Here is a 10096-nt window from a genome sequence, read left to right on the forward strand (position 1 = left end):
GGTAGCTGCACAGGATTTTTGTGTTTAACTGTGAGTTAAATGCCTTCCTATGGTATACTAGGTGATAGAGTATGGAAAAAGTAAGTATTTCTTTCACATGGGCAAGGACAGCCTAGAATAATGTCCTCCCTTACTCCTTTTAGTAACCAGTTTTGGAGCTGACAACGTCTGAGTTTAGTGTTTTGGTTTTTTGGGGTTTTCTTTTTGTTTGGTTAAGTTGGAACACAAATTTTCCTCTGCTAGAAATGCAGGGCAATCCTACAGTTTTTTATCCACAATTCTGAGAAAGCTTTATACAGAGTCACCAAATGGCTTGCACTAAGCAATGAGGGGCAATAACAAAACAAGCTGGTGACTGGATTGTGTCCTTAATTTTTCAACAGAAAGCTATTTAAAGAAAGTTAAATGACTGAACAAGGATTCTGGAAGACTTATTTTGTCATTTTTCTCTGTTAACAGAAAACAAAATGACAGAGCCCCAAAACCTGAACCCAGCAAAACGATACCGGAGGCAAGATTGGCCTGGGGAGCTGTATGAAAATGGATCATTTTATTTTGCCAAGAGACATTTGATTGAGAAAGGCTACTTGCAGGTTAGTGCTTCTGTTTTTCATGCTCTGCAGAACAATACATCTTTTACTCTTGCAATAGAGGGTTTTGAAATCAATAATCTGTTTCTCATGCAGTCAGTATGAAGTAACAGTATGAAGTTTGACCTCAGGACACCTTGCTTATTATGTGTAACTTAACGGGGCTAGCTGCAGCGAGGGCAGTTCCAGTGACAGTATCCTCCACAGCAAACAGATTTATACAAATAATGTCAGGCAGTGTACAGCTCTAAGCCTAAACCAATAGAGCATTTTCACAGTTTGCCAGGAGGTAAGCGCGTGACTTACAGTTCATTTTAGTGTGCGTACGGGTGTGAAACTGGCCTTCGTGCAGTGTCATAAGCTTCTTGTGTAATCTATAAACTTGTATTCTTGGCAAATTTAGTCTTATGCCAGTTTTGTACTGTAACTCAGGCAGTCTTTTTCCCTTTCCTGATGTTTACATCCCAGTGTAGTAATGCAGAACAAATGTGTTTACTTCAGCTTTCGCTTTGTTTGTCCACAAGGGTAAGTCTCTTAGTTTACTCATGCAAGACAAGTTCTCCATCTTGCAAGATCATTTCCATTATTTGTCAGCAGAACTGAAAAAAAAAAGCCCAGAGTAAGTATTCCCATATTTCTAATGGGAATACCTTACTAGGTGTGTCAAGAACACCAGGTTCTTATTTCTCTCTTTTCCAGATCCCTCACTAATGCGGAGATAGTAGCTTGAGGTCTCTGTAGTTTGCACAGACCCATGGCAGTGCCAGCCAGTGCTGCGTGCACTTGCAAGCATTGATCTGGGTAGTACAATTGTGCTGAATTCTACATTTTAGGAAGGTTGGGCCCTCTGAAGATCAGGGCTTTTAGGACTGTTTTTTTGTAATTACATTGGGGTGTGGCAGATATTTTTTCCGATTTGAATTAAGTCTTTCTGTAGACAGCAAACAAAAAATAAGCATACTCTTATTAAGTGGTTGCTAAAGTTATTAGTATTTTACTGTATTAAAATAGACCCAGTGAAATCAGTGCGACGTAATGTTTATAATGCACGTTTTCTCTAGTTGTAAAAAGAAAGCCCTTATTAACCGTTTCCTACAGAAAGTTGTTTCAGATGCTTGGCCCTCTGTCACTGGCAAAACATCATTATTGACGGTTCACTCGTACTTAAGCTACTGTGACCACTGTGTAACCAGATACTTAGCACCCAGTGAGATCAGTGTGACGTAATGTTTATAATGCATAACATCTTTCTTGCACGTTTTCTCTAGTTGTAAAAAGAAAGCCCTTATTAACCATTTCCTATAGAAAGTTGTTTCAGATGCTTGGCCCTGTGTCACTGGCAAAACATCATTATTGACGGTTCACTCGTACTTAAGCTACTGTGACCACTGTGTAACCAGATACTTAGCTTTCATTACATGGTACTAAATTGTACAGTTTTGTATTTGTATTAACTGAAGCAGAAAATTTTAATGGGTTCTGTTTATTTAGGGTGGTAAGATGGCTTACTATGAAATGCGTGCGGAGCACAGCGTGGATATTGATATAGACATTGATTGGCCTATTGCAGAGCAGCGAGTATTGAGGTAAAACCACTTTTTTATTCTTTTGTTTCTTTGATACCACTCATTTGTTTCAAAATATAGTCATGTGAATTCATAATGGAAATAATCAAGATGAAAGATAATTGGACAACTTTATTTCTGCCGATGGTTTTTTCCTATCTCTGTTGAAATCATCTGAATGACTTTTGCTATATGCTGCTTCCTTTTCTTTTTTTTTTAAGTTCAGCCTGGTGAAAACTGTAAGCCCCACTGTACCATAGCAGTGTGCTAGCTGGCTTCATCTCTGGCTTCTCCATCTAAGTTGTCCTAGGCTTCCATGGTCTGGGCCACATTTACTGAGGCACATGACTGAGAGGACTAGACTAGGGGCAATGGCCATAAACTGGAAAACAGAAGGTTCAACCTGACCATGAGGAAACCCTTCTTCCCTGTGAGGGTGACAGAGCACTGAACAGGATGCCCAGAGAGGGGTTGGGGTCTCCTTCCCTGGAGACTTCCCAAAGCCCCTGGATTTGTTCCTGTGGGATCTACTCTGGTTGATCCTGCTCTGGCAGGGGGGTTGGGCTAGGTGGTCTCTAGAGGTCCCTTCCAACCCCTTCCACTCCGTGAATCTGTGAGAGTGTTCATGTAGAAGGCATGAGCTGATTGCATCTTGCCAGCTGCCTTTTCTTTGCAGCTACTCTGCACCACTCTAAGGAAATAATGACTGGAAATGGAGTGTTTTCTGTGCCTTTTTCATCCTTTACTCCATTTTACTCCTCATATACTGAAGAAATAAATGTCATCCTAATTTTTAAATAGAAAGTATAACTGAGCTGTCTCTTGGATCATTCTGTTTTTTGTTTTGAGGAGGGAGAATATAGTTGAAGAGTGAAGATAATGAGAAAAGACATTAGATAAAAAGAATTTCAAAGCTGATTCTTCTGTCTGAAGATCACAATTGTTTTTGAAATATTTGGTTTTGGAGTGTACAAATCTTGCATCCTAAAAAGATAACTTCTTTTTCTAGCTTTGGATATTTTGGCAAAGAGCCATTAAAAGAGGTGAAGCTCTTGGTTTGCAGTGTTGATGGATGCCTGACAAATGGTCGCATTTATGTGACAGAAGATCAGAAGGAAATGGTCTCCTACGATTATAGAGATATTGTTGGAATAGATCTATTAAAGAAAAGAGGAATCCAGGTAAGTGTTGTTCTGAAGTGTGAGGCTTTATTTCTCATGTAACCTGAACGCTAACCTGCAGCATATAAGTTGGAGTTTCTTCAGAGTACTTGTGATCAAGCAGCATAATACATTGGTTCAGGGTTAGGATAAATGTTGTTCTGAGATCCCTCAGAGGAAAATCATTGTTTTGAGAAAGTTCTCAACCTCAATCATAGCAGCGATAGCATCTTTCTCTTTTTGTCCTGTAAAAATGTGGGAAAAAATGTTTATGATGTTTTGCTGGCACCGGTCATAGTGTCCTGTGTTGTCTAGACACTCATTAATTAGAAGTCAGCATTACCAAGCAGGGATATGTTGTTACCTCTGGCTATAGAAGAGGAAGAAGTTCACAGCCAATTACTTTGTTCATCTTAGATCACCCATGATGGTTGCAGAGAGGGGAAATCAATCCCCAAACACTTTTGTCTGCATAGTTGTTGTAAGAATTCAGTGTAGATGAAAGACTGAAATAACACATTGTAACATGGCTACTATTATTATTGATTATTACTGCTGCTACTAAATTCTGCTGATCAGAATATTTGGTTGCATTGATGTAAAATTAGCCTCCTGGCTATTTTCTGCCTGTGCTGCTGCCTTTGATACACATTTTCGGGGGTGAGAGCTAAGTACGGATGCAGGCTGCCTTCAAAGCGCCTTAACTCAGTCCAGTTGCAGGCAGAGATAGGCATGGATAAGGCAAAGGTAGCTGTACCCCAAGTAGACTTCTCCAAATACCTTTTTGGAGTTTCTACTGTAAGATATTTTTGTAGCAGGTTAGAGGAGACATTCATGATATACTTTGATTCAGCTGTTGCTGCCACAGGGCAGTGAAATGGAATAGATGGTTTTTCAAAACTCTCTCAGCTTCATTTTCTGTGAGGCAAAAGGGGAGGGGAACTTGTGATCATTGTCTTATTGCCTGTGGGAGCCCATTTCCATACTCACTGTGACTTGGAATCCTTCATTAAAAACCCCCTGGTCTTTGTGCTGCACTTCATGTATTTCTAGTATATGTTGCTGATAGACTCTTGTGCTCCTCTTCGTTCTGTGCTTAAAATCAGTGCCAAGTATTTGTTAGTATCTAAAAGCAATTAGGGAAGATAAGCTTGTCCACATCTTGGATGGTAAACTTGGAGGGGCCATGTATGAGACTTTTAAAAATCCTGCTGCAGTAATCTTCTGGGTTTTGCCTACCTTGCACATAATTCCTGAAATTTCAAATTTGGAATGAACTCGTGGAGATTAATGTGCTGTGCCTCTTTAGTCTGTCTAGTGTTCTGTTGATGCTCTGAGGTCCTATTGTAAATAAAATGACATTATTAAGTAAAGGAGTCACGGAAAATACTTAATATTCTACAAATATTACAGAAGTCTTCCTTGGGAATTCTCTTATTCTCGACTGTGGCTTAATTAGATGATACTGCACTAGATAGCATGCCACTGTACTGTGACATCCAGTATTTTATTTAGTGCATGTTGCATTTAAAAAGACAAATGTAAATTATTTTTGTTTGGAACCTCAGGGAAGCCTACAGAATGGTGTTTCACTTTCCCAAAGCAACTTCAAGACTGTAATGTGGTTTGGGATGCTAATTACTTCTGCTCTGAGTTTTGATTGAAGAAACCAGTTATTCAATGTTTTTCTGATATCTAAGAGAGCTTACACGAGCAAAACTTCTAGTGTTTTGGGTTTTTCTTAATACATGAACTTACATGTCTTATTTCTTTGTATGCAGTATTCACTCTAACTGGATTTTATTTGAATAGGTTCGATTCCTCTCTGAAAGAGATTGTTCAAAAACACTGTCAGCAATGCAGCTGGGATGTGTAGCAAAAGTTAGTGTAACAAATAAATTACAAGTCCTGGAGGACTGGCAAGAAGACATGGGCTTGAGCTGGAAAGAAGTCGCTTACTTAGGTCAGTTCCTTTTTTTTTTTTTTGGGAGTAAAATTTCTTATAGCATAGACAAATACAGACTTCATAGTGCTGCTCATCTTCAAAACACTTTGCCCTTTGTTAACCACTAGATTTAATGGGATTGACATGCAAATTACAGCACCCAATCACCAAAAGCAGGTACGTATTTTAAGGTTTGTTAGGTACAATCTAAATATTAAAGACATTGATGAATCAGTGTCTAATTAGGAAAGGGAAGTCTTCACTGGTTTTCTAATGAGATTTAGGAAAGCTTTGATATTACACAAGTGTACAGTTACAGCTCACGATTTGGAACTGATCTAGTTCATTTGAGATGGATATTGGATAGATTATATTCTGAAATGGAAAGAAGAAATGGGCAGAATTAAAACCGAAAGCCATATGATTCTGTACAAAAGTGTATTTCAGTGACAGCTTACATGTACAGTCCTGCAAACGTGTATTCAATTGCTCAGATAATTTCACTCCTCTTAAAAGTACCTTTCTCTGGCCTGAAGATTGTGTGAAGTGTGATAGGCATTTACATGCATCACTAAGATTTTCCACTCACGTGTGCAAAGCGCTCTTGAGCTGCTGAGATGAAGACTGTGGCAAGAATACAAATATTGACAAAATAGGTTAATATGTACACAGAAAAATACTGAGTTTGCTCAGTTTTTCCCCCCTCTGTGTTATTTTGCCTTGTCTATCTTTCTCAACAGGAAATGAGGAGTCTGATGTGGAATGCCTGAAGAAAGCTGGCATGAGTGCTGTGCCTGCCGATGCTTGTGCACTTGCTCAGAAGGCTGCTGGTTACATTTGTAAAAGCAGCGGTGGCTGTGGAGCTGTCCGGGAGTTTGCAGAACACATATTCCTCTTATTAGAAAAAGTGAACTCTTCAAGAAAGCAAATGGAAGTGAGTTCCGCAGGAAAGGAGGGGAAATTAGAACAGCCGGAGAGGAAATAGGAACTAATGAAAAAAGACCAACACAGTTGGTCAATCCTGCTTTTCTTCTCCCCTTCCTCTCTCAGCAAGTCTGTATCCCAAAGGATGGCTTACCCTTCATGGTTTACATTTCAGCAGAGTGAAAAAGTTGTGTCCCTCTTAAGGTCCCTCTTCAAGTGCTGATCTTCATGATTGTATGCTGATAATCATGATCGCATGATTATTTTAAAAGCTATTTAACTGCAGTGGAAGGAATGCTGCAAAAGGTAGTGCCCTGTAAATCTAGTCTTAATCGTTACACCTGTCCTACAGGAATGTTGTGTCTTTATTTCTTAATCCAAATATTTTCAGGGATCACTGATTTTGCTTGACTTGAGGATTTGTAATTCGAACTTTAAAAAAAAAAAAGTCGGTTTTACTCATTTTGTTTACACTTCCAAATGTCAATACGATGTTGTAGTTGTGGCTTGCTTTTTACAAGACTCGGCCCTAGGAAACAAGAGTTTTGAAGAGCTCAGGTGTAAAGTAACTATCAAACTTCTTCCTGTGTTTTTAAAAGGCAGCTCAGCTGCGGTAAAACCAGTTAATATTAGTTAAAAAAGCACTTAAGCATGCGTTCAGTTTTAAGGTCATAAATAATTGAATGGCATTTGGAATTGTGCCACTTACCTCTGGATGTGTTTATATTGGGGTTTATTGAAGTGTTTAAATTAACATACCCAAATGCTTTGCCAAATTTGGAATTAAATTTCCCATTAACTTTGGTATCTTCCCTTTGCAGAAACTCTGTTTCTTTCTATGAAGGCTTTATTACAACCAATAATGATTAAAAATAAAAATAATTAATGTTATTGTATGGAAAAGTAACTGCTGTTTAAAAAAACCAAAACATAGTTGTTGATTGTGGGTTTACATAAGATAGATATTCAGACTATTTTTAGCATGTTAATTTAAAGCTGGTGTACATGTATGTTTGTATTTATGTACAATACAATTTTTGCTGTGTCTTGATCTAACGAGCTCTGCTATCTGTAAAAGGTTGTAAAACTGACACTAAAAACGTGCATCACTTTTCAACCCTTGTGTTTTTTCAGAGCGTCAGGTTCGGCCTTGGGTTATGCTAAAAAAAAAATCAAAACCACCTGTAATATACAGGCAGTTACTGCTGAGGTGAATAATAACGGCTTGTCACTTCGTTTTGTTCCTTTGCTGCGTAGACACTCCCAGTATAATATCACCTGATATATTTCCCGCTGCTGATAAACTCTGTGTGACTTCCTTCTACAAAGCAGAGCTCTAAACGGAACTTCTTGTACTGTCTATCTGTAGCATCAAGGTTAACAGCTGAAGAGTTTACTGTCCTCATCGCCTTTGAATTATCCTTTAAGTATTTCCTTTTTGTAAGGATTTAGGGTTCTGTGCTTTATAAATCCCAGGGACTTTGATAACGGGAGAGCCACATTTTGGAGGGAACGACAGACCTTGGTATAGGTAGATGGATTATTTTAGTTGTATAGACCACGTGGTGAAGCTTCGGAAGCCCAGATCGCATGGACATTTCAGGTTTATAATGTCATATTAGAACTGGCCAAGCTTTTAGTTACTTCACCTTGTCATTGTCAAGTAACTTGTTGCCTTTGATTTCAAGGCCAGCTTCCTGTAAATAGACAGCTGTAAACAAGGCTGCGATGAATCTGATTTCTATTCCTGTCATGTTAGAGAAAGCAAATATGTGAGTAAGTGCAGTTACAACAGACATATGAGCTGGCCATGCGGTTGGTAGCTTACTCTTTGAACCAAGAACCCTTCTAATGTTTCAGCTGCTTGCTGAATGTGCCACATATACATTGGGTCTCTAATACACGTACAAATTTTGGGTAAAAATAATTGCAGAAACACCTTTGTAGGAGCGTTGGTCATGGGCAGAAAGAAATGGTAGCTGATATATAAGCGTTTTCACTCCGACAAATTCTTTTTCAGAAAAAGGTGGTGTAATGTTACATTGGACACAAAGGAAGAACGTGAAGAAGAAAAGAGCTCTAGAGACTATGGGAGATGTATGATCCGCTGCCTGAGAGGTTCAGAGTTATATTGCCCACACTGCGTGGGACAGCCTCAACTATACACCAGAGAGGCACAATAGATGTCTTAATTACTCCTCTTTATTTTTACAGAAGCTCCTCAATCATATGAAGGATTTAGGGATCACAGAGGGGCAGAGGTAGTGAAAATAACTCTTAACAGTCACCTTAAAGGGGAAATCCCGGGTCCTGGGCGAGCTTCCAAAGTGTAGTATCTTTTGCCTTGGACAGGTTGGTCTGTCCCCATTTCCGATCCTGGATAAGTTTATGTGGCTCTGGATGAACAGCTTTCCCACTTGTAGAGGTACTGTCTTTTGCCAATGGCTGCTGTTTCAGTGCATATCCTGGCACCACAATTGCCTTTCATTAGAGGTGTCTAGATCCCTGGGTACATTTTGGTGGTCATTTTTCATACTTTTTTGGGTTAATTTTGGAATAATCTCTTTTGGTCATGTGAGCACTTGGTTTTCTTTTTTTTTTTCTTTTTTTCTTTTTTTTTTACTTTAAATTGTCTATTATATTCCTGAAAAGATTTTTAGATGATATGGGCTGATTTAGTATAATTTTGAGAAAATGAAAAAAGGAAACTATGTAATAATTTATAATAGGCTATTATGAAAAAATAGCTGATTACCTGAAATTTGAAACAGTTTTCTTTTAGTCTTTTGAGTAGAGAATGATTATGGGGTGATACACGATGAGTTTGTATACTGTAAATCATACATCTCCAAGTTCCTGTGCCACATGTATGGATTTTACCTGATGAAGGTGAATGAATTTGATGCCCAAAATAATCATGTGCACACACGGTCAGTTACTCAAAGTCCCCATCTAGATCTGGTCTTGGAGGCAAATCTTGAGTGTTTTGTGTCTGTGTGGTTATACCCCCTTAAATAAGTTTCTTCACTTGCCTGTGTTGTCAGATAGTTGGTTTGACAGTGCTGTGTGCTTCGTGACCATGTTTGTGAAAAGTAGGATCCATCTCCCAGTTTTCTGAGCTGTCAAAGCCAGCCCAGTATTTCTGTAGAAGGATATCCTTGTAAATTGAGCAGAACATACTGAGAATTACTTGGCAGGGTGTTCTCGGAGAGAATTCCCGTCTGGTTAGGCCTCGAGATCTCTGCTGGTTTTGGCTGTTTGGCGGCTCATGCCGGGAGAGCCGAGGAGGGAGGAGAAGGAGAGATGGCAACACCTTGCCATTACATTTGCTGACTTTGGCACAAGTGGTAGGGGCTGGCCCTTCACCTACTTCTGGCCCTATTAATTTATTTTTATCTGATCTTTGTGTTGGTCAATATGCATTCCTCTCCAGTTCTGTGGTATTTCCTATAGGGTGATCCATCATGTTCTGACCTTAGTTCATTTCCAGTCAATATGAATCACATTGAACTCATCCTTTTGAGAACAGAGAGATTTCATAACACTTGGTGATTCCAAGTTCTCAAACCTCGAGCACACATTGGTTAACTAGCCCATGTGGGAGTTTTGGGGTTTTTTTTAATTACATTTTCAATTAGTATTATCTTAAACCACTATTTCCTGTTTCCAGAAATAACTCCAAATGAGTCTAAATACACTGGGAAGGACTAATTATCCTAAATGTCAGTGTTATAAGAGCAATAATGAGGTATGTCCAGGGGAAGAAAAACACTACTGTGCATGGACCTGCTGCATAAATGATTTAGAAAAAACTTGTCACTAATGCACTTGTCTCAGGAATCCTTGGGTGGTAGGTTTGTTTCTGTCTCTTGTTCTTGGACAGGTTTGTCTGTCCCCATTTCCGATCCTGGA

At 39.0% G+C, this 10096-nt stretch overlaps 1 protein-coding gene across 1 annotated transcript in view; it reads left to right on the forward strand.

The window, feature by feature from the left end:
• The window catches only part of CMAS (cytidine monophosphate N-acetylneuraminic acid synthetase), a gene marked incomplete at its 5' end in the record, with an annotated part of 8544 nt that extends 2299 nt beyond the window's left edge, over positions 1-6245 (forward strand). Inside the window, 5 exons of the mRNA XM_010152705.1 lie at positions 460-593; positions 2082-2176; positions 3165-3336; positions 5128-5278; positions 6001-6245. Of these exons, the coding sequence (XP_010151007.1) occupies positions 460-593; positions 2082-2176; positions 3165-3336; positions 5128-5278; positions 6001-6245 (797 nt within the window). The remainder of the gene's footprint in view (positions 1-459; positions 594-2081; positions 2177-3164; positions 3337-5127; positions 5279-6000) is intronic.
• Between the last annotated feature and the right edge of the window lie 3851 nt (positions 6246-10096).

This window comes from Eurypyga helias, unplaced genomic scaffold (assembly GCF_000690775.1).
Source record: "Eurypyga helias isolate BGI_N326 unplaced genomic scaffold, ASM69077v1 scaffold13005, whole genome shotgun sequence".
NCBI lineage: Eukaryota > Metazoa > Chordata > Aves > Eurypygiformes > Eurypygidae > Eurypyga > Eurypyga helias.